The sequence below is a fragment of the Gymnogyps californianus genome, chromosome 5 (assembly GCF_018139145.2).
Source record: "Gymnogyps californianus isolate 813 chromosome 5, ASM1813914v2, whole genome shotgun sequence".
Classification (NCBI taxonomy): domain Eukaryota; kingdom Metazoa; phylum Chordata; class Aves; order Accipitriformes; family Cathartidae; genus Gymnogyps; species Gymnogyps californianus.
In genome coordinates, this window is record NC_059475.1 from 20,790,199 (window position 1) to 20,813,544 (window position 23,346).

Here is a 23,346-nt window from a genome sequence, read left to right on the forward strand (position 1 = left end):
CTCCAACTACTACTTCCCCTGCAGAAGAGAATCATCTTAGGTTTAAGGAGTTACCCCTAGAAAAACAGTTCTGGGGTATTCCCTTGGACTGGTGCAAATTTTAATGAACTGGCAGAGTCCAGAACAGAAGCTAAACTCATAGCCAAGAATCCCCATGTTCCCCCCATGCTGGCTAATGATTTAAGGCAGCATCACACAGATAAAGGACTGAAGTCCACTGCAAAAAAAAAGGAAATTCAAACAAAAGCTAAGCCCACCTCAGTCAATTGTGCCCTCAGAGTCCCAAGCTCAAGATGCTCCATGGACGAATCCCACTGCAGTCCCATTTGTAACCCACTGTTCAGCCCTGTGCATGCAGGCAAGGGCCATTATGCTATAGACAAACATCTCATCTCACAGCCTTTAGATACCACCGGTGATCATGCCTTCCTTCTTTAATATCTCCAGGGTTAATTGCATTAATAAAATACATTTTGTGACTGTCTTCAGGCAGCCTGAGATCCACCAGCAGGTTAGGGGCAGCAGAGATGAGCAGCAAGCCGAGCTTGCCTGGAGCCCAGGGTCAGGACCCCTCCTTGCTCACACAGGAGACAGAAAACAGCACATCTGCACAGATACTTAATCATCTGCTCCAGCAGCTACCATCCTACAAATGCTTGTCAGCCTAATACAAGGCACCTCCAGGCTGCTGTTGACCTTCCAAGGTGGCCACATCAGCTCAGGGGAACATCAAAAGGTCATTAGCATCCAGATATGTCCAGCACAGCCAACGCTCAAGGCAGTCACAGTATCTCAGGAATATTAACTCCAACCTTGAAAGCAGCTGTATGGAGGAGCAACAGTGCAGGGGCTGTTTTGAATTATTGCCTGCACAAGACAAGGGAGGATAAAAGTGACGATGGAATGAAGATCTGATGAACAACATCATTTCCCTGCTGTAAATCCTGTGCTCTCTGCATCCTACGGCTCCTTGCCCTCTATAAAGCAGGCAGACTACCTGAGACAAGATAACTATTCCTATGCACTGGGTCACTTCAGTTCAAATTTCCCTGCTAAAGGCCCTCTTGTTTTCCCTGCCAGAACAACACAGAAATCTTCCAAAGACTAAAAACCCCTCCTTTGGGGGTTTTTTAAATCACTGCACCTGAATAGCAGGTAGGTTGCACCCTTTGTCACCTCTATGCACCCAGGAGGCTTTATTAATTCTGCGGATGGTAAACAAGAAGCCCAGGATGGGTTGTTCACCTTTTTTCCCTTGTTTAAGTAACCTGGGGGCTCCACAGATGCTCTTCCGAGCTCATTAGTGCTGAGAGCCCTGCAAGCTGGCAGCAGAGCAGAGGCTGGGAAGCTGGAGGTCCCAGAGACCTTTTACAAAGCAGCAGGTAAAAGCCAGGATGCCTCTGCTCTGCCCCATGGCCAGCACGTTTCTCCTGCTGCCTTCTCAGCTCTTCTCAAGCCCTCTCAGTTGTGGCTATGAAATCCCAGGGAGGCAGAGCATCATACCCACGTTGAAACCAAGTGTGGCACATCCCATGGTAGCCTCTGGGCTCCTGCAGCATCAAGGACAACTGAGCTGCCATGGCCTTGAGGAAGACTCAGAGACTTGCATGGAGAGGACTTGGAGCACAGCTGGGATAACATAAAGCACTATGGAAGCAACTGGACCAGGCTTTTTAATTGCATCACTCCAGAGGCAACACGGACACGGGGAGCAAGGTATCCTGCATGGCTGGAAAAGTAGCTCCTCCACCAGCCCGAGCGCAGGGGACACCCCTACAGAGGGAGCAGTGGGTATAAAGGAAGATAAATCACCTGGCATGTGCCAGGTGGCACACTCAAAAATCAGGACACATGCAAAAGCCAGGCTTTTGTGCCATGGCTCATGCCCCAAGGAGAAATGGGGTGGCCTTGGGACCAGCCCCTCCAGGACACAGGGCTGGGGCTGAGGCTTAGTCCCTTCTTGAAAGCAAAACTTCTCATCCAGGGCCTGCACTGAGCCTTTTCTGGAGGAAATTAGGGGAGAGCTAATTACTGGCGGCAGGTGGCACCAAAGAAGAGGTAGATTAATTTGAGCTTGTAGGGGGTTTGCATACAGCAAAGCCTATTAGCCCTGAAGCTCCTGTTTATCACAGACCCCTCTGGAGCACAGATAAACTCCTTGCGACTTTCATTTGTTTGGATTGCTTCCCTGCCTGTGCAGCACAGCTTCGAGGGAGGGAGCATGAAAAGAATCTGCATGCTGGGAGAGCTTCCTTATCTCTGCTTATTGCCGTGAGCCCAGCCTGCCTTCCCCAAGTCCCTGCACGTGACTCCATCCCAGTGGCATCTCGCTATTAACATCTACGCCTGACTAACTATAATGAGTGTTAGCATCATCCTGCTTAATAGGCAGGGATTTTTAGAAAGACCTGCTGGAAGCAGCACTTGACCTCCTGCCTCCAAAACATAACTGTCTCCACGACACCGTGATCCTTGCCTGGGTACATGATGCAAGCTAAATCATAACACAAGTTTGGAAAATAAGTTAATTATCAACAAGGGCTTCCACACGCTGCCTACGGAAAGTGGCAGCGTAAAAGAGCCGAGATGCCTGACATAAAAAATAACAAAATATAGCAAGCCCCGTCACTCGGTTCTTGTTCAATGAACGCTACAGAAATTGCTTATTTTATACCAAGGAATCCAAGCCTGCAGCATGCAGTACTCTGGTAGGAAGCAATAGAAGGCAGGCTTTTCTCCTATCTGCAGAGAAAATAAGTGATTTTTAATAGAAAAATGATTTTTATTTGATTTTTAATAGTGATTTTCAATAGAAACTATCAAGACAGTTTTAAAAAGATTGAAGATAGAAGATAAAAGAAGCCACTTCAATCCAAGCTCTTCCAACGCTGCCAGTCAACTTCCAGCTGCACATCTAAGCTGTAAGACAGGACCCTGTGCTCAGAAATCCCCCCCGAAGCTTGCAAGACCTGCCCTCACCTCACCCTTAATTGGGTTTCTTGACTAAAGACCCATCGTCGGCTGGTTTAAGGCTTCTGACCTTGCTGCGCATTTCAAAACACCCCGAGTGAAATTTTCAAGCACACAGAGACGTTTGGGGTACCCCCATCCAGCACCTACCCGCTTCAGGGTACTTGTGGCTACTCCGCATAACTCCAGGGAGCTTGGGGAACTGTGAGCAGTACCTTTGCTAAGCTTCCTCTCCCTCTTCCTGGCATCTTTCCCTAAGGATGCAGTAACACCAACAACATCTTTGCCCACAGCTTCCAGAAGAATAAATGGAAGCAGCATATTAGGGAAAACAGCTGGCTAACGTGCTAAAAGGCCCCAGCCTAATATACACACACGGACAAAGAGTTTATATCCTTTGCATTTTCAGTCCTCACTAATTTTAAGCCTTTCCTTCTCAGAGGTCACAGCAGTTCACGGACAGGATCAGGCCCCACCACCAGCGCACGTCACAGGGCACTCGGCACGCCACTACCCTGCGAGGGAGGATGCAAGGGCTGTGTCCCCTCCGGCTCTTAAAGTATCCCTGTAGGAACCCCCATTTCCCTCCTGCCCATGCAGGTGGAGATGGAGATGCCTGCATCCGCCACAGGTCCAACTTGCCCCAGCTGGTGAAGCCCCACCAAACCAGCCTCCCCATCACCTTGTTCCTGTTGTCTTTGCCAGGAAGAGCCGGTACCTCATATTTTCCTTTGTTCTCCTTCTTCATCTTCTCAACGTCCAGCAGAAGCGACCAGACCTGGCCTCGCACCTGAAGCGGGATCCCTTTGTACACTCGCCGGCACATCTGTGGGGAGGGAAACACGTGCAAGGTTAGCTGGTCCTGCTGGTGGTTGAACGGATTTGCTCCATGGTTTGCTGCTGCAGACCACCAGCCATCTGAGCAGACACCCCAACCGATCACTTCTTCTGCCTGCGCTGGTGCAGAGAGGGCATCTCCAATCTGACGGATGAGCTGAGCACCTGCATCCATCGAAGATACCTACTCAGTCAAAATCAAGCCATGTCTCATGCTTTTAACCTTACTGGAAGAGCTGGACATGGACCATCCCCTTATACATGGAGACATCTCAGGTGCTTCACAGTGGTCACATTCCATGCACACCAGCCTGCCCTTGGACCCCTCTCCAAGGACCAGACACAGCACCCTTGGCTTTGAAGCCTTTGATCTGACCTGGCATGGCTGTTCTCACCCACATCCTCAGGGACTGGGGGAAAAATACATTTCCCCTTGGAGAGGAGAGCCCTTACCATGAAAGCCACAGGGACATGTCCACAGCAACTCTCATGGTTTGACAAGCAGCAAAGGAGACTGTAGGCTACACCAAGGGCTCTCCCCTGAATGTGCAGGGTACTCCTCAGGCAAGGAGGGGGATTGGGGACAAACGTGCATGTGTCCCTCCTCCTGCCTGCACGCGTTCACTTCTTGTCATAAAGCCCTCTCTCTCTAAAGAGACCATTAAATTTCAATGGAAAACAGAAAAAAGAGCTTTTGTTCCATCCCTGACTTCTCCCATTAAAAGAAAAAGCTGCTGTCGTGGTTTAACCCCAACCAGCAACTAAGCACCACGCAGCCGCTTCCCCCTCCCCCCTCCCAGTGGGGTGAGGAGGAGGAAAGGGGAAAAAAAAGTAAAACTCGTGGGTTGAGATAAGAACAGTTTAATAACTAAAGTAAAATATAATCTAACAATAGTAATAATTAAATATAATAATAATAATAGTAATGAAAAGGAATATAACAAAAAAAGGAGGGGGGGGGGAACAAAAAAAACAGTGATGCACAATGCAATTGCTCACCACCCGCTGACCAATGCCCAGTTAGTTCCCGAGCCGCGATCTGCGCCTCCCGGCCAACTCCCCCCTGTTTATATACTGGGCATGACGTTACATGGTATGGAATACCCCTTTGGCTAGTTCGGGTCAGCTGCCCTGGCTCTGCTCCCTCCCAGCTTCTTGCACACCTGCTGCTGGCAGAGCATGGGAAACTGAAAAGTCCTTGGCTTAAGATAAGCGCTACTTAGCAACAGCTAAAACATCAGAGTGTTATCAACATCATTCTCACACTAAATCCAAAACACAGCACTGTACCAGCTACTAAGAAGAGAGTTAACTCTGTCCCAGCCGAAACCAGGACAGCTTCATAAAAAAGAAAAAGAAGTAATTTCTGAATATTTTCCACCCTTTCATTCATCCCACCTGTGAAACGCCTTGCAGCTTACAAAGTCAACCGCAGCACTCAGGTTCCTGAGGACCCTGGGGTATGCTGAAGGACCGGCTGCATGTGCCCAAGCCGTGGAGGGGATTTACATTGCAACATGGCAATCCCTCGGGACCAAGCAATTCCTTGGGAGGGGACAGAGATGCCAGATTCCCAGTCATGGGAATGAGCTTGGGGCTGAGCAGAGCAGTGCCCAACCAGGCAATCAACTGGAGCTACTGGCATTGCCTGGTACAAATGCATCCAACCTCCTTCAAAATCCCTCTTCTTTTTCCATAGAGTGTTCTGCTTCACGCGTTTCAGGCTGATGCAAGAGAAGGGCTGCAATTCACAGGGAAGCATCAAGATCCCAGCAGAAGGTTTTCTGGACGTGGTCCTGCTGTGTTGCCTTTGCATCTCTTACACCAGGCTGAACATCTGCTCCTGTTACCTTTCCTTTCTGATCCATCTCGCATCATCAGCTTTTTTACTTCTAGCTTGACTTTGTAACGCCAGCCTATGTACAAGGTTATAAAGACCATAACCATGGCGCTGCACTGTCAACCCACCTGGGCTCGCAGCACAGACCCATGCTCATTTCGTTACCGTCTGCATGGCAGCACTGCGCCTACCGAGTGCAAAACACAGCAACAACAGCTCTTGTCCCCAAGAGCTAGTACAAGATGAGATAGGAAGTGGGGTTCAAGTAGACAGGCTAGGGGACAGCAAAGAAGTAACACCACTATCCCAGTCAAAATAAGTCTATAAAATAGCTATGTAATAAATGCCAAGACCACCATGTAGTAATAGGAGAGCTAGATATGTGTTAGAACACTTTTCTACCCCATTATGGTAAATATTTCAGTCTTTCTGCTGACACAAAAAGTGTCAGTGTAATGCATCCTGATCCTGTAAGTGTAACGGACATTCAACATTTAAAACCCAGCACTTGCCAAAAGCTTGCTCTGCCCCAGGTGTTGCTTAGCACCAGCTCTGAAGGTCCAATGCGTAGCCAGGACCATACCCTACAGAAATCCTTTGCGTGATCCTGCCCTCCCCTCTGTACCCACCAAATAAGAGCTGCCCCCTAAAAAGTATCTCACTACCAAGACATTCCCACGGAAGGCCACCATCCTATTCAACAGCATCCCAAATTTTAAGCAGGACATCACTAATTCACCATCTGCACACCCAGGGGAGCCACTCCTGCTCGTCCAAGCTCACATGAGGAGGCATTTCTGGAAGACAGCAAACTTTCACGCCATGCTGGACAGCTTCATCCCCACAGCTGAAAGACCAAGGAGACAAACAAGAGATACCCATTCCCCGAGAGTCATTAAATCAGGATGAAAGAAGTGCAATGCATCAGGAGACACAAAGCAACAGGGTTAGATGAACCACGTCCCCAAAGTGGTACTGGTAAGGCACCCATGAAAGCCTGGCTCCTGCAAGCAGTCATGACTTCATGAAGCAAAAACTGAGATGGGATCAAGAAACTGGAGTATGTACCAATTCAGATAAAATCACCAATTCAGAAAAAATGATTTATTTCCAATGGATTAGGAGAGACTGACTGACAGCTGCCAAGGTAGAAGATCATGCTCAGCTCCGTGGGAAGAAAATAATTTTGTTTTGAATTCCCAGAGCTGGTATTGTTGTACTTTAATGAGTGCGACCCTCACTGGCATATAGTAAATGTCTCTAATGATTTTCTCCGCATGACAGTGTGGCAGGAACAGGGGAGTTTCAAAATATGCTGAGATGGAACTGAACTGAAATGCCTCCCTGTTATTTATCCAAGGGCTTTCCTCCTCCCACCACCTCCAGACATGAAAGTGATAAAACCTCAGAGCTGTGAATCACATGGAGGAAAAATGAGCAATTTTCCTTCGTCGTGAAACTTGAAGGAAAACAGGGAAGTTATCATTACAAGCAGCATCTATGCTGGGATGAACTGATGGAGGGAAGGCAGCAGGTGATGGCAACTCCTGCTCCATGTGAGAAGAAAAAACAACCTTCAAGGTCACCATCTTCTGTCTCTTATAAACCGCTCAGCCCTTACAGATGGGAAGAGAGCACCTAGACCATCATGCCCCATGCAGACTGACAGACAGACCAATGCACGGGATGAAGAATGGACATCATCCCGTTTCACAATTGGAGATGCTGGTGGTCGAAGTGATGGCTCAAGGTGCCGTGTAGAAAGGCCGTGTCAGAGCCAAGGACTGAACCCACAGTGTTTAAAACTTGCTCCAGGTTTTGCCATAGGATCATCTTCCCTCTCTAGCCTTTAACATACAAAGCTGGCAGCCCAAAGGCCATCGTCACCCCATCCCCATCTCTCCCCTCTCCATGTACTTTCTTTCCAGTAGGTGGGATGTGGAAGACTATAGAAGTACAGTCACGTCTGTACTTCTATACAGCTCCATCTTCCCGCATCAGAGATCTCCTCTGAGAAGTACCCAACCAGGTGCTCCAGGTCTTTAATTACATGGGTGGAGTCACTGCCTTTAAACACAGGACATCTTTTTGCAGTAGTTAAGACATTGAAGTTAAAAAGGGTTTGGGAGGGGTGGGTTGGTTTTTTAGAGCAGAGTATACACATTTCAGCTCACTTTCACATTTTGGAGCCTGTCACTGTTAGCTTCTCAGCCATATGCATGGTCTACCAGGAAGAGACTGCAGGAGTAATGCCCATATTTTGGGTATGCATGGCAATTTCACTTTCAAGCCTCTCCGTATACCCACCACACGTCTCCAACATCCTGAAGTGGAGGGCAGTCCACCTTCCTCAGTTCCTTTAGGGCTCAAAGAGTGATCCTTCTGGAGAGGAAGGACTCCACTTCCTCCACCAGTGATGCGCCGGGGGAGCTGAGCTGTGAAAATCTTCACCTGGAGTGGCGGGTGAAGCCTTTACCACCACCACTACCATCACCACCACCCTAGAGAAGAGGACTTCTTTTTTGCACCACAAAACCAGCTGATTGATGGTGTGGCCATGCAAGACACTTGGCAGCCTGGACTTTGCTGCGCATGGTTTTCTTTCTCTATGGATAATGGTTGCTCCCAACTCAGCTGTTGTCCCTGCAGCTGGAGCCTTGGCTATGCTAGATGGGGTGCCAGCAGGTCTACGGGAGCTTTGGCAGCAAAGTGGGGCAAATTTAAATCCTAAAGCTGATGTGTCGTGGGTGGGCATTTACATTCATTACCAGGGCTACCTTTGGGGGAGAGGAAAATGCTACCTGCCTTTCCAAAATGGCAAAAACCAGCAGCAGAAGTCACTCTGCAGCTCCCAGGCACAACCCGCTTTCTTTCCCATGGCATTTGTGGGCAGGAGACCTGACTTCAGCCGACCCTACCATGACAAATGTCTGCTGGCTCTCCCCAGCGTTAGCAGATTATTCGCCCTTGTGGGTCCGTGTCAGTCCATACAGAGCCCCAATTCATCCTAAACTGCTTTGCTGGCATGTACTGGATTAAGCACCCTGCACTCTCGTGACCTTAGCAGAGACAACGCTACCCCCGTGCACAAAGACAGGCTTTGCCTAAAAACCAGACATCTCTGGCCAAAGACATTCTGCTCTAAAGGTCCCATCCCACATGGCCAGCAACAAGAAGCAGCTTGCAAACGATGCAGAGGTCATATCCTCTTCCTAGGACTGATACTTCTGGCTGAAATCCACTTATTTCAGGGCTATGATGAATAAATTATCCCGCTAATGGAGCACATGTGACACAGCCTCTTTTTTCTCTGCAAAACTGTGCTGCCTTAACTGTGTAGATTCTTACACGGCACCAACCATTTCCTAACCTTCCCAAGCAAAGTCAGGTTGGGATTTAAACTTGGGTTTAAAACAGCAGTGAAGAGGACACAGACCACCTGAGTCTCCCTGTGCTGAACCCTGAATTACACAATTTAGCACTTCTTTGACATACCCTAACTCTGCAAAGCAGTGTGCTCCTTGCATGGACTCCTTTATTTTTGTACCCTTTCCCTTGTGGAAGTACAGCCAGGAAAAGGCACCATTGCATCAGTCTAACCCCATCCACGCAAGGAATTGTGCTGGTGTCACGTTTTGTTGATGTTGCTACTGAAATTAAATCAGATCACTACGAAATGTGTCTAGAACAGAGATGGAGACAGATCTGATGCAGTGATGAGCACAAGGAACCCCAGGGCATCACTTTAATTAAGATAATCCTATTTGTTGCTCATCCTGAAACAGGTTATGCCAGGAATGATTTTAGGCATAGCCAGGCCATCCTGGGCTAGGGACTGTAAAAGGCCCTCCTCTTGAGGGTTTTTTTCAGCCTTATTTCCTATAATCTGTGACAGCCACAACACCCAGACTGCAACCAGCAGCACGCAGGGATGCACATTGGCAGCAGGTGGGGGAACAGAAAGCAAAACCTGCTGTGCTCTGGTGATGGCTCATGCCAGAGGTCTGAAAAAGCTGCTTTCTCGCCCACTGATGGGTGGTTGCTTTGGGACCAGTGCCCTGGACGGGTATGCAACCTCCCTCCTCCTGCTGACATTTCACAATACAGAAGCTGAGACAACAACCTAAGCCCCGATCAGGTACTAAGATGCTGCAAAACACAACAGCCTGCTTGATAAGCCAAGAGTCCCTCTTCAAGTACTCAATATGGTCAGCTGTCTGCCAGCTCCAGCATATGAACTGGGACTCAAACGGTTGGCCCTGAAGTTCAGCAAGTCCCAGCCTGGAAGACAAGACGGGTTTCTACATCACTCGAGCAGAGCCAAAGTCAGGGCAGCTTCCCTGTGAAACTGCCTGGGGTTCCTGCAACAAGATATTTTTCCCTCTAATAAAGCACAGTCTATCAAAATGAACATCAAAGGGATGTTACTCTTGTCTTCAGTAAGAGACTTTTTCAAAGATGACATCCTAGTCTTTATTAAAACAACACAGAGCTGCTGTCTTGTGACACTTGGGCTTCCATCACGTCAGCGAAGTGGCGAAAACAAACCTGAAGGAAACGTGCAATGCAGATGTGACAGCCTGAGTGCTCAGAGAGGGAAAAAACGCAACCCAATCCGCTTTAGAAACACCAGATCAAGGGCTTGTGACATTTACTTTAGCTAGAAAAATCCATAACCATCTGAAGGGCATGACTGTGATCCCAGCATAACGTCCTTGAAACACGTCTGAGCTGCATCCAGCTGTGGCAGCAGGAATCTCCGAGCAGCTTCCATGCTCCCGACACAAGAGCATGGGATTGCACATCCAGGTGAAGGATACAACCTAATTTTATTTTTTTTTTAAGCATTTTTTTTGTGCCTCTCAGGGTCTTTGCACTTAATGCTGCGTGGCTGCTCCAATGCACAGACCTTCCTGCCTGCACTTGCACTGGTGCAAGGCAGCAGGGTGTTGGGCTGGATGGGACTGAAACCAAAGCTCCCTTCTACTCCCCGGGGTCACCGGAGTGCTCCTTCCCTGCTTGGGGCCAAGCGCTGCTTCTCTGTTTGCTGGGAGCGGGGATGGCCATTTCCAGTCACCCAGCACGGGGACAATGCCACATCTGTGCCCAAGTCATCAACCATTTACGGGCTGTTATAAATAACATCATTTATTCCATTACAAGAGCTCTGTGATTTTCTGACCCAAAGACCCTCAAAACCCGCCTGCCGGTCTAGCCCCTCACCATCCAGCAGACCTGAGCAATGACAGCTGCAGCAGACTTAACACACTCGCTAATTACTGGGGTAAATCCAAAAGACAGATGGGGATCTCTACCGCTCCACACACCCCTCACCCCGGATCCTGTCTGTCCCCACTGGCTGATCCAGGGAATACAAAGCATGCTAAAAAACCTCATCATTACCCATCCCAAACATCCTCCAGGACCTGAAGGAATCCCCTGCACTCTGCTGGAATTTGGTGTTTTACCCACAAGGCCACTAACCAATTAGTGCTGACTTCTAATTAGAAAAACCAAAGCCACAGGAGAATCTCCGTTTTTGCGCGTGGAGCAGCACCAATGAACAAAATAATTAGAGCCACCCTGAAATGAACAGAAAGATTATAAAACCCCAAGCCCATCTCCACCCCATCCCTGCTGTAACAAAGATAAGATTTTGGTTTTTTTTTAAAAAAGGACGAGACTACAGCTGGTCTTTGGCTGGGTAAACCTGACATCACTCTGGATGGCAGGGCGAGGGGGATGCTCTGCTCACTGGCTCCCCTGCAGCTATGCAGATACCCTCTGCACAACCTTTTAACTGAGCTCAAGTTTCTCCCGAGGACTCTCAGGAAGAGCTAGAAGCAAGACAGCCAAACACCCTGTTCCTCCTGCCGAACAAGAAGGCTGCAGAGGCCATGTCGACAAAGTGACACTGGGCTTCAGCCCTCTCCTGCGCAAAGTGCCGTAAGCAGCAGGTCAGGCGTAATGCTCCTCTCCTTACCCAGCAAGGGTCCTGTCATTAGGTTCAAGGGTTTTTGTTTCAAGAAGGTTTGTAACAGGAACATATTGCAAATATTATTTATTAAAACCAACTCAGTTTTGCAGTGGCATTTGGTGCAGTTTATTTTGAACACCAAAGCTAAAACACAAGGTTGGTGTCTCCATCCTTGATTTCCACAGACGGGTGCACACAATCTAACACCTAAGCACATAAGGCTTCTCACAGGCACAATTACAAGGAACATCAGCTGGATCGTATCAGTCACATCTCCCACGCCATTCCCAGGTGGTGGAGACACAGAAGCGACCTGCGGGGTGCACGCCCCCTGCTCTCAGGGCAGGGACCCAGCTGGGCACACGAACATCTCTGCTGTGCTCCTGCTTGCATAGGGAAGCAGAAGTGCAAATGTGCTAGCAGCATTTAGGAAACCTTTTTTAAAACTACGCTAGTCAGAACAGGACTTTTCCCTCCACTGGTAACACAGCAACTTCAAGGAAAGATTTAAAGTATTAAAGACTAATGGGTAGAATTAGGCAATATTTTCCAGTGATCTCTGGTTTCTCTATCACCTTTTTGAAAGCCTGACTCATTGGAAGGATGCACCATTCCTGTCCCTCCAGACACGAGCTCTTTCTTTTCCTCCTTACCTTGTCACTGTTTCTGTATTTGCCCCATTTCTTCAGCATCTTTAGCCACTTGTCCACGCGTTCGATTTCCTGCTGTTTTTGCTGGTGCAAGGGGGAAGAAGACAAGACAAATTTAAGGAAAAAAAGCCCCAGAAGATACCTCCTGAAAACACAAAACTTCATTCTCTTTAGGTTTAAACTTCTATGCAAAGACCTCGCATCAGGGATGGGAATAATCCACAGGTGCTTGCAGGAACTGGTAATTTCAACCCATGGTAATTAAAGCAGCATTGGTAAAAACGAGACACACAGGCTTAACATAGAGGAAAGCATTTCCAAGAGGAGTATTCCTTGACAACAAAAATCTCTGCAGGTTCAGCTAGCCTCAAATCGTATCATTGTATCAGATCAGCAGAAACGAGATGCTATTTAGTCCCAGTTAGTAGGATTCTAACAGAGGACATGCTCCCAGCTCAGGGGAGATGAGGATGGAGATTACGGTTACCTACAACTTCCACTGCTTTCCCCGGCATGTGCAATCCCCTTTTCAAGCCACAGCTGCTGAGCGCTCTGCCAAAGCAGAGGGAAAAGCCCAAAATTGCTTTAAAAGGTGTGATTTCAGTGCAGCATGGAGGAGGGGAGATGCCTGACCCAGCAAAATAAAAGCTCCAACAGCCGGGCATCGTGCAAAGTTCCCACCTCTGCGTGAGCAGCAGTGACCAGCGGGTGCTGGCTGCCTGCTTCACTCTCGCTTGCACATTTGTTTCTTCAAACACCATCCCCTCCCCAGCCGGTGTGATAAGGATCCGATACCCACAACAATAGAGCTGGCAGCTCTCACCTTCTCCTCCAAGGCGGTGCGGGTCGGCAGCTCCTGCTCACTGGAAAAGCAAGCGGTCACCGGTTACTCTATGGACAAGAAAGGGTGCGGAGGTGCTGCAGCTTGGGGACCACCTTGGGCACCTGAGGGGATACAGCTCAGGGGCTTCATGCCTTTCCTACAGCTGTCCCCGATGAGGAAGAGGCAGAGGAAGAGCCAGCCAAAACCCCACCACCCTACAGGAGCTGCTGGGGAGTAAGCAAGCACTGGACATCACTGCAAATCCTGGGCATAAAGCTCCTCTTCAATACACACATGATCAGTGATTAAAAGGGGCGGGGGGGGGCAGTTTTGGCCAGCAGTTGCTTCGAACCCTCCTCCTGCACACAAAACACCTACTATTAGAACTTTTTGTTCAGATTTGGAATAAAAATAGTTCTTTAAGCATTCTCCCTAAGCATAGGGTGTGCATCTAATTCATCTGCACTTCGCTTAGAATGGGGATTTCCTAAGGGAACCGAGAACTATCAAATATCTTGTCTTGTCTCTTCCTACGCCTCCCTGAATCATCAGGTGCAAACACAAGAGCCTCTCCCTCTGCGACACACTGTGGGCCTCCATGGAGGCACAGGAGCACCAGCCTCCACCTTCTGATGCCAGGCTTGTGATGGGAAACCATTTCTGAGCCTTGCCTTGCAGCAGATTCAAAGCATCAGAGTGTTTGAACGCATGTGGTTGACGGAGGAGGCACATCTAGTCTTTCCTCCTGCATTTGGGATTGATCAAGCCAAGCCACAGAGCAGCCTATAGGAAAGATGCTGGGTCTGCCACGCTTGGTGCAGACAGATGGTCCGCACAGACACGCGGGTCAGAGAGGACAGGAGAGGGCAGGAGGACTTACTGCAGGAATCCAAATCGGTCTGTAACTTTATACAGCGTGAAATTGGCATCTTCCCACGGGTCAATCTGAGCTCCTTCCTGCCTGCCCTGAAAGCAGAAAGGACACCCGTCAGCCGGCCCCAGCATCGGGAATGCACCAATGCCCGCCCCCCGCCCCCAGTGCTCACATCTCTCCCTCCCCGCACGCTAGAAGGCATAGAGCCAGGAGACCAAAACCTGCTCTAAAGAGACAAATAGAATGCAGGCAAGAGAAAAATGCACAAGATCAGCCTATCCAGCGTCCCTGGTGTGCCTCTGCTATGGGCTGGGAAGGGCTGTACATCAGAGAAACCAGTGCTGTTGGGCATAAGCCAATCTGGTGTTAAGGGAGCACTGAAACACTAGAAGCCCAGGACCTTTCGGTATCTGTGCTGAGCATAAACAGGACCCATGAGAAACTCGGGGGATGTGGTGAGAGGGGATGTGCAGGCAGAAGCAGGTAGGGACAGCTGGCACAAAGCCTGATGGCATGAGGGTTACTGGGGCGATGCCTGCAGGGAGGCAAAAGTTCTTATTCAAAGCATTCCTAATCGATTAAATAGCTTCAGCCTTAGCCAACACATTGGGGAGAAACACGAGGTTGGTACCTTCTCATACTTGGCAACGATCTCCGCTTTTTCCTGGGCTATTAAAGACTCTATATCTTTCTTCATGTCAGAAGCTGTAAGGCAAAAAAAAAAAAAAAAAAAAAAAAAGAGGGGAAAAGGAGATTAGCAAATGTGTACACAGCATGGGAAATATTTTAGGAAAGTGCTAACAGAAAAAACCTTTGCTGACAACTTTAGCTTCCAGCCATATCCCATAGCTAAAATTAGGCTGAGGTTGAAAAGCCCCTGTACAAAGCGTGCGTGGAGCTTGCCCGCACGCAGCAGGACTGCCAGCTCCCCGCTCTCTGCACGGGGACACAACTGAATTTGAGCAAGGGGGAATCTTGTCTGCTGGAAGACAAGATGCCGTGCCTTTGTTCTTAGGCGCACATGTGCCTGTATGAAAGACATTGTGCTTTTAAATCGAGATGTGTAAACCAGCCACAGAGCCCTTGCACTGCACAGGTCGTGTGCCAGCTGGGCACTGCACAGAACAGCATTTGTGTGGATGACAGCAAACCACCATGCTCTCGCCCTCAGCTATGGATGTGAAGCCACGAAGATACTCTGTAGGAGCATCTGAAGGCAGATTTAACATTAAAGGAGAAACTAAAAGAAGTTTTTGCCTACTGAAGCGTGTGTGCAACAAGTAAATTGGCCTCTAGACGACTACCTTCTATACACATCCCCAAAAGAAAAACAACACAGCAGCAAGATGACCGCAGAGTCCCCATCTACTCTGAGATGGGCCAGTCTTGGTCTAAACAAGACCCAGTCTAGCTCCCTGAGGTCTGTGCCCACTGCTCTGCTTCGTCCCACACACATACGTACCAGCAAGATAACTTCCCACGTCAAATGCAACTTGAGTGCTGTCTTGTACAAGCCCAAAGGAGCATCCTTTCTGTCAAGCCATAACTAGTTTCTTGCTGTTCACCAAAGGAAAAGGTTGATCTAACACAGTGAGGAGAAAACATGGGCAGACAAAATCGCCAGGGAACCACAGTCCCCAGGGGTGGCTGCAAGGAAGAGGGCAGAGGGAAGGTCTACCAAGTCCTCCTCCTCTGAAACTCTACGGAGCCACGACCAGCCCAGCTCAGACCACACAACGGCTATGGCACCACCTAAAGCCAGGCTACTGCAAGCCACGTTATCCAAACCTTCAGGCTACAGGAGCAATGCTGCCACAGTGCAGTACCGGCTGCAGCAGTCCCCTGGCACGGAGGATGGCAGTAGGGACAGGCAGCCAGCAGGGATGGCCTCATCTCCAGCCCACTGACCACACTCACAAGTGCTCTGCAAATGGTCAAACTTCAGCCAGCCCCAGAGCTACACATCTTCCTGGTATCTTCCCTTGCTCCCCTTCCCCAGTACTTGGTTGCTTTTTTTTTAAAAAAAATTTTAATAGCTTTTTAAAATAGTTTTAAGTTTTTCCCACACTTCTGCTATGAATTATAAACCATACTCAGTGCAGACAGGATAACAGAGCATGACGTCCCAGTGCTTATCACCTACATAGCTCCGTCCTTCAGAGTCCTGCTGACTCGCCACAGGTCCCAGATAGATATTACACATTTCAAGAACAGCAAAGTAAAATAATTTTAGTCCACAGTTGCAAGTGGCTTAGCGTTTGGAAAAGTTTTTGAACACTTAAGAGTATAAAGCCTCTTGGAATAGCTTGTTATAGAGGCAGACTGCATTTTGCCTGCTCTAAGGAGGTTTTGCCTATTTTGCCTGCTGTAAAAAGATTCAGCGGGGTTGGGAAAAAACTGTTAAGAGCCACCACAGCCTTAAAACATTTTCCCCGGTGTCACATTACGAATGATCCAGTGATTTACCCAGAACATTTGAAAGCTAAACAACTTCAATAATACAGCCCAGAGTTTTCTTGTAGGACTTGAAAGGAGCTTCCTGGAGCATCTGGGATCCCTCGAGCAGAATAGACATGAAAGCCTCCCACAAGAAATTACAAAATTTTGAAAAGCCTTTTGAAAATAAAAAAGAGCAGCTTGACTCCCGTGTTGCATCTAAAGCCGGTAAGTAAATCCTGCGTTGCTGTGCTCTGGTCCTTTCCCAAAGTGCCAGTGACCACCTCCTTGCAGAGAAGAGGAGCATTGCTACCCACAGATAAAACACTGTGCAATAGCTGCTCAAGAACAAGTTTACTCCAAGCTGCCATTGCAGCTCTCTGACAGATAGCAGGAGCCATCCTGACCTCCCTTCAGGAGGAACCTGAAGGGCTCTTGTTGTAGGACACGCTACCCCAGCTTCTGGCTGAAGCTGTATCTCGGCAGCAGCACTTGACACCGGACAAGCCAGAGCAGCCAAAGGTGTTGCACTTGGGATGATCTGAAGAACGTGATTTTAGCTTGAGGGGAAAAACACCAAAGCAATAAAAAAAACCTGGGGGAGATACTATGAGCAAAAGCATCAGCACTCTCCAAGGCTCAGCCCACTTCTCTGCACCTTCAGACGTCTGTAAGCAATTATTTGTCTCATCTTACCAATTCCTTAATGCAACCTGCTTGCTGCCACCGTGTCTTTCAGGCATGGATGGAGACGGCTGGGAGATCCATCTTTCCCTAACTCTTCAGTTCGAAAGCCGCCATCACTCCCGGTTGCCAGCGGTGTGATAGAAATATTAAACCACACACAATAATCAGGGCTACCAGGGCAGCTCTTCAGTGAGACGTTATCAGCCAACAGCACAGGCATTTCACTGCTTTACACTCATCTATACAGACACTGGGAAAAAGTAAATTCTTCAAATTCACGGCAGGAATGGGTCCCTGTTATTGACTCCACAATCAAAACAAAGCAAGCATAGAAATATTAAAGTGTATTTTGTTCTCTTATTTTTCCAAGCTGCGGCTCTTACTGCAAATGTTCCCATGAATTTTGCTCAATACATGTTAATTGCAGCTTCATTTTTCAAAGTAGCAAGGTCTGAGTAACTGTCTTATGGTGTCATCTAATATATCTGCATCTTCTCCTTCTCACATCTTTCTTCTGTGAAGTTTAACTCAAAGGCAATTCACTCCCCCACTTCTGACATTGTTTTTTGGTTGTTATGGGGCCAAAGAATTCAAATGAGGTTCTTTACGTGCTGCTAAAAATACAAATATTCTGCAGGCTGGAGGGAAAAAATAAACTGTACATCAAATTAAATGGGCAATTCTTCAAGACATTTACAAAGTGGAAGTTATTCTGAATGTGTCTGACCACACTCTGTAATAGAATAACCAAAGGAAGAGCGACTCAGTAACATGGGAGGGTTTACATAGCAGAAGACAGCAGCAAGACCACATATATTTTGGCATCCGCCTCTGCGAAAGCCTCTTTGCAGCCAGAACTGCCAGCCTCGTGCAAAGGAGCCAGTTTTGCATCTCATGCCTGGAATGTGCACATTCGTTTTCTCTTTCTACTATAACAGCGCAAAAGTCCAGATTTAGGAAAAAACTTGAAAGCAGAGAAAATGGTTGATGGCAGTGGGAGGGATGGAGATGGCAAGTGGCTGCACCGGCCTCGGCGTCTGACCGCAATACTGCTGCTTTTTGGAGTACAAAGGCGATGCTGTGCTTGACTAGGTGATTTTCAAAGTACCTCAGAGAGGGAACAGATTATAGCTTAGCTCTGTAACAGCCTATGTTGAATACAGATATTGAATATGGATATTTTTATTATTTAATTCTGCACATACTCGAACTCCAGAGTAGTTTGATACCATGAAGTTATACCATTTGCTTGAGGGAAATGACACCTTGTGTATATGAAAACTACTGAGACATTTATTTTCTGGAGAGTTTGATGAAACACATCATTCTGCCCTGATATAAATAGGCTACCTATAAATAGGCACAGCTTGTATCTGTCACGCTTCTCCATATACCTATATAACACCAAAGACTTTCTTTTTTTTTTAAAATACACCACTCAAATGACTTTCTCAAGCCTGCCACCCAATTTTCTCCTGCGAGTACTGTATTTTCCCAGCAAACATGTTTTTTTTTCCACAACAAACACACAAGGTGAAGCAGCTATGAACAGGAATGGTAAGAAAATGTAAAAAATGCAAGAGTGGTATTAGATAAATTTACCAGGATATAAGCAACAGAAAGCCCCAAGCCATGCACACTTAAATTCAACTGGGAAACAAAGTTACCAACTAGTTCCTCTTAAAAAGAATGAGTTGAAAAACCCCATGATCTGCCATTTCACACTAAAACTTGCAGCTTCCAGTTTACAATTTAAGGAAGTAAAAATTAATCCCAGCAACAGTAAGCCTAAAGATGCTTAATGAAAATGCATGTTACTGCCTACCCGCATTGAACACTATCTAGTCATCAATAAACCTGAAATAAAATATCCGTATTTTGGATGAGGACAGCTTTCCTGAAATTAATTCACCACCTGGGATCTCAAGTATTGGCAGTGGAAAGAAGGTGTCTGCATCAAAAATCCAAGACGTGGTGCAAAAATTGTTATCCATAAATCAGATTTACTGTTATAACCCTACCCCAAAAGTCCCGTATTTTTCCAGTAAGATCTGCCGAGCTCCTGCTGCCCTGTGCGAGGTGGTACCCGCTGGGACTAGCCTGGTTGGGAGCATGGGAACCTCTGGGCACCAGTCACCCAACGTGCATATTGCATCTCTGCTCACTGCCCAGAAGAGGAACTGAGTGTTTTCCATGGCCCGGCGGCAGTGCTGCTTGTGCCGCGGCCCGGTGGGACACACACACACACGTCCCCTGTCATACCCAGCCACGACATGATGTCTCCCACTTATAAACCCATTAGCAATCACCCTGCCTGGTTTACTCCCTCTGTGCCAGTACCTGCAGAAGACACAGACGCTGCCACCTCTTTCCACAGATGTTGCTTGCCAAGGTCACATCTGCAGCCCTCTGCTTACTACCAGGTCCTCCTCTCCCCACTGCTCAATTTATATGAAACAAGGACAAACTTCCATAAAACTCCACCAGGATGTGAGACCTGTACACAGAATTTAATCCATCAAAAATGCAAATGGATGTGGTCTAAGGACTGGAGCTGAGACATCAAAGGCTCAGCTGATGGGCCCTGCAAAGGGTTGCAGGTGGTTGCACATCAGCATGTCTTGAGATGCCCTCCCAGAAATTCACTGCAACTGTGATTCCAGATCTGACTCCTCCTCGCAAAGCAGTTTTGCTGTTGGGACCTTGGCCAGAAAGCAGTTTCCCAGCCGTTGAACGGAGTAGCTGTGGTGATGCTACCAACCAACCCATCTGAGCCAAAGCTGCTGAATTTTCAGTCTCTTCAAGCCCTTTCTGTCTCCTTACAAGGACAATACAAAAGTTTTACATGCTTTTCTACTGCTGTTACACAGGCTTTACACTGTCAGGCTGCACTAGCATCAGACTGTATTGCTCGATTTCACCATTTTGCTGCAAGGTGACCTGTAGATCCAGTGTCACTTGGCACAAGGGCTTTTGAAAATGAAAATATCAGTAAAATCTCCTCTTTTTAGGAAGTACAGCATAGCATCATGTTCTCAACCTTGGGCTGGATCTGGGGATATTCTAGAACCCAATTTTTAAATATTTTATACTGTAGAAAAGTATCTACTCAAGACACTTGAGATTACAGACTGTACTTTTTGGTTACTTCTCTGTTCCCACTGCATCCACCAGTTAGAGCAAATTAAAAGCAAGCATGATGCAGGTGTACAGCCAAATACAGTTGAGTTACAAAGTGTTAACAGTTACCTACCTCAAGCAGAGTCATCTCAACCACCTGCACCCCTCCTCAGCATGCTCCATCTCCAGGGCAGAACTTATAAAATTTGCATTTTTGCTTCAGTAACCTCTCACAGCACTGTACGTTTCTCCTGTCCAGCTGCACCCAAGCCCATGGAAATGTGTATGATTTTTTTTCTGCACGCTATTGCAAGCAGAATGTCATTGAAAAAGGAGAAATGAGTTTAGGTGAAGGTGTGTTGGAAGCCTGGATGTGCCCAATTAACTACTAATAGAGACTGCTGTTAGGAGGGGGGAAAAAAAAAAAAGGCAAATTTTGACACACCGTACTTAAACACCATGCTGGCCTGTATCAGACTGAAACTACTGCTGTGGAATAAAGCAAAAAAGGTATGTACTTACTATAGCCACATCCACCACTGACGAAACTCAGTAAGTCGCCGTTCCTGTTTCACATTCTATTTTAAAAGCACATTTTAAAACAGTGCTTTATATCTTTAGCCATCTATGGTATAAGCCTGCAATTTTTCCTTTAGAGGAACAGGCTTAAAGGAAATGCTTATGCATCTATGCAAGTGGAAATGCTTATATAACATCTGCTAAGAGGTGAGACCCTCACATGAGGTGCACCTGCAGTCTGCACGACTTCCCAGCAAAGCACTGCTCTCACTTGTAAAGCTACTACTAGTTGTAACAGTGACTCGTGCGCTTGCACACCCTGGAATAAACCCAGCCACGTGAAGCCGTGCAACAGTCTGCTTACAAAGCGGCTAAAGCAAGCTGCGAAAAGTTGAATAAACCCTATCAGGGTTTTTTTAAGTGCATGAAACAGGCATCTTGACATGCTTCAAACCATGCAGGCTATCGGCAATGCAGCAAACTCCCCATCCTGGTTGCCTGGTATTATTTGGGGGGCACAGTCAGCAGCTGTGAGCTGAGGGGAGCTGTCATCAGAGGTTCTTCTCCCACGCACTTAAAGCCTTTCAAAAGCAAAGCTGTGGGGTTACACCACTGCATATACCTACCAAGCATAGCCAAAACGAGCACGGCTTTGGGTCTGCTTCAATAGCATCATCACGGCCCAAGGAAACCTCAAAGCCTCCCAAGACATCCAGGAGGAGCTGCAGGCTGTTGCAGGCGGACGCTGGCATGCAGGGCTGCGTGCTCAGGAGGTGACGAGCTGCAGGAGGAAGTGACGGCCACACACCGCTGGCTACAGGCAGAGCTTCTGCTTCAGGAGACCCGGCTCCCCACGCAGAAGTCAAGCTGCTCCCGAGGTCTCGGTACAAGACCGGCCAGCGTCCCCACCTCTGGTGTCGCAGCTGCCACAGTATTTTTTACTAGAAACCCAAATTTCAATCCCAAAATAGACAACACACTCAACGTGCTTGCATCGAGGACTTCTGCTGATCCCCATCCGCAGCTCCTCTCTCGTTGACAAACCCAGACTGCAAATGCCCTGGCCAGGCATCAGCTTCAAAACAACACGTCACCAGACAGCACATCACCAATCTTAGCCCAAATCCGGCACTCGCTTACAACCCTGCTACCAAAAAGGAAATCAGACTTGCACTTGCAAAGTGAATTATGACTTCAGGAATGAAATTACTATCAAGCAGGATGAACCAAGATACAGGAGATCCTGTTTGCATGTTTATTTCCTTGACTACAACAAAAACTCAAGAGCACACAAGTAAGCTTTTTTTTTTTAAGAGCATAAGGAGCAGTAAGCCAGCTGAATTGCAAGGTTTAGGTTTTAACTGTCTCAGGGTTTTTGAAAATGACTGCCCATAGATCACTTTATATGAGTCGCAGATGTGTTACAGAAAATTCAAACAAGCTCCTGTCCCAGTAAACTTGCATAGAATCCGAAATTGCGCTGGATGCTGCGCTGGATAAAAACACTCTCACCTCCCTTAGCAGAGGCACTGGGAACACGCAAGTGAGAACCTCCACTGCAACTCACTTTGACGCCACCAGTGATGTCCCAACAAGCCAGAGCATCCAGCATCATCGCAGATGAGATCCTGCTGATTTATTAGCATGTGTGCCCACAGCACACGATGGCTCTCGGGGCGATTCTCACCTGCTCCAGAGCTGGTTTGTGAGTTCAGAGAAGTAAGCATGGAAATCCAACCCAGCTCCAAGCAACGTGCCCTTACCTGAGCCTTGTATCAGGTGCCGAGATGCATCAGTTCAGCTGGAGTTGTCCTCTCCCCTGCGGGCATCTACCTGGCAGGAGCTGATTGTCTCCACCGCGGGGTGGCGAGGACCCCCAGCCACCACAGACCACCGGTCAAATGCCCTTTGGCCTCACTCACGCTGCCCCAGCTCAGTGCGGCAGCTCTCCCCTCCGCTCCTCTGGCACGTGAGAGCTCACAGCAAGCGGCTGGGAGAAAAGGCAAGGTGGGAGGCAATCCGCACGCAGGCTCTCTCTTCCCCCGGCCTCACTGCAAAGGAAATAAGAAGTTGGTAAGTTTTCCAGTTCTGGCACGGCAGAGGCACTGTCCTTTAGCAGCGCAGGGGATCTTTGCACACAGAGGAAAGGCAGGTCCCATTGGAGCGGGCAGCAAGGCAGCGTCTCAGCCTAGTGGGGAAGGAACAGGCAGTAACAGGAGGGCACCCAATGGCGGAAAGTAAACTACGCTCGTCTGCGCTGCAAGAAAACCCTTGGTGTGGGTCATGCTCGGATTCTGTTGATTTGGTGGGTTTTTCAGGATGAGTTTCCTCCGCACCCAGCTCACAGCATCAGCCCAGCCCAGCACAGACTTGCGCTAACACAGAGGACTTGTTATAGGAATTTTGTTTGGGGCTGGACAGGAATTTTACAACTATCCAACCATACGTGCCAGGTACCGGAAAATCAGCCTGCGTGCCTCCAGCTGCACAACTGTTTATCCAGGGATGCTCAGCTCAGACACAACCAAGCATCTGGTTTGCAGTGGGGGCTGTGTTGTAGCCCATTTTCTGGCCTAGTTGAGTGCTGGGGGATGGAGGGGCTTCCCATGCAGA

At 48.0% G+C, this 23,346-nt stretch overlaps 1 protein-coding gene across 2 annotated transcripts in view; it reads right to left on the bottom strand.

The window, feature by feature from the left end:
• LOC127016796 (USP6 N-terminal-like protein) overlaps positions 1–23,346 on the bottom strand; it is a 70,781-nt gene that overhangs the window by 13,879 nt on the left and 33,556 nt on the right. The window contains exons 2-7 of one of the 2 annotated variants that reach the window (XM_050897530.1): positions 22,497–22,784; positions 14,603–14,676; positions 13,978–14,063; positions 13,098–13,137; positions 12,278–12,358; positions 3,689–3,796 (exon numbers count right to left, since the gene is read on the bottom strand). In XM_050897530.1, coding sequence (XP_050753487.1) covers positions 3,689–3,796; positions 12,278–12,358; positions 13,098–13,137; positions 13,978–14,063; positions 14,603–14,668 — 381 coding nt within the window. In that variant the 5' untranslated portion in view covers positions 14,669–14,676; positions 22,497–22,784. Of the gene's footprint in view, positions 1–3,688; positions 3,797–12,277; positions 12,359–13,097; positions 13,138–13,977; positions 14,064–14,602; positions 14,677–21,359; positions 21,418–22,496; positions 22,785–23,346 lie in introns of those variants that run through there. The other variant, XM_050897529.1, reaches the window with a different exon arrangement.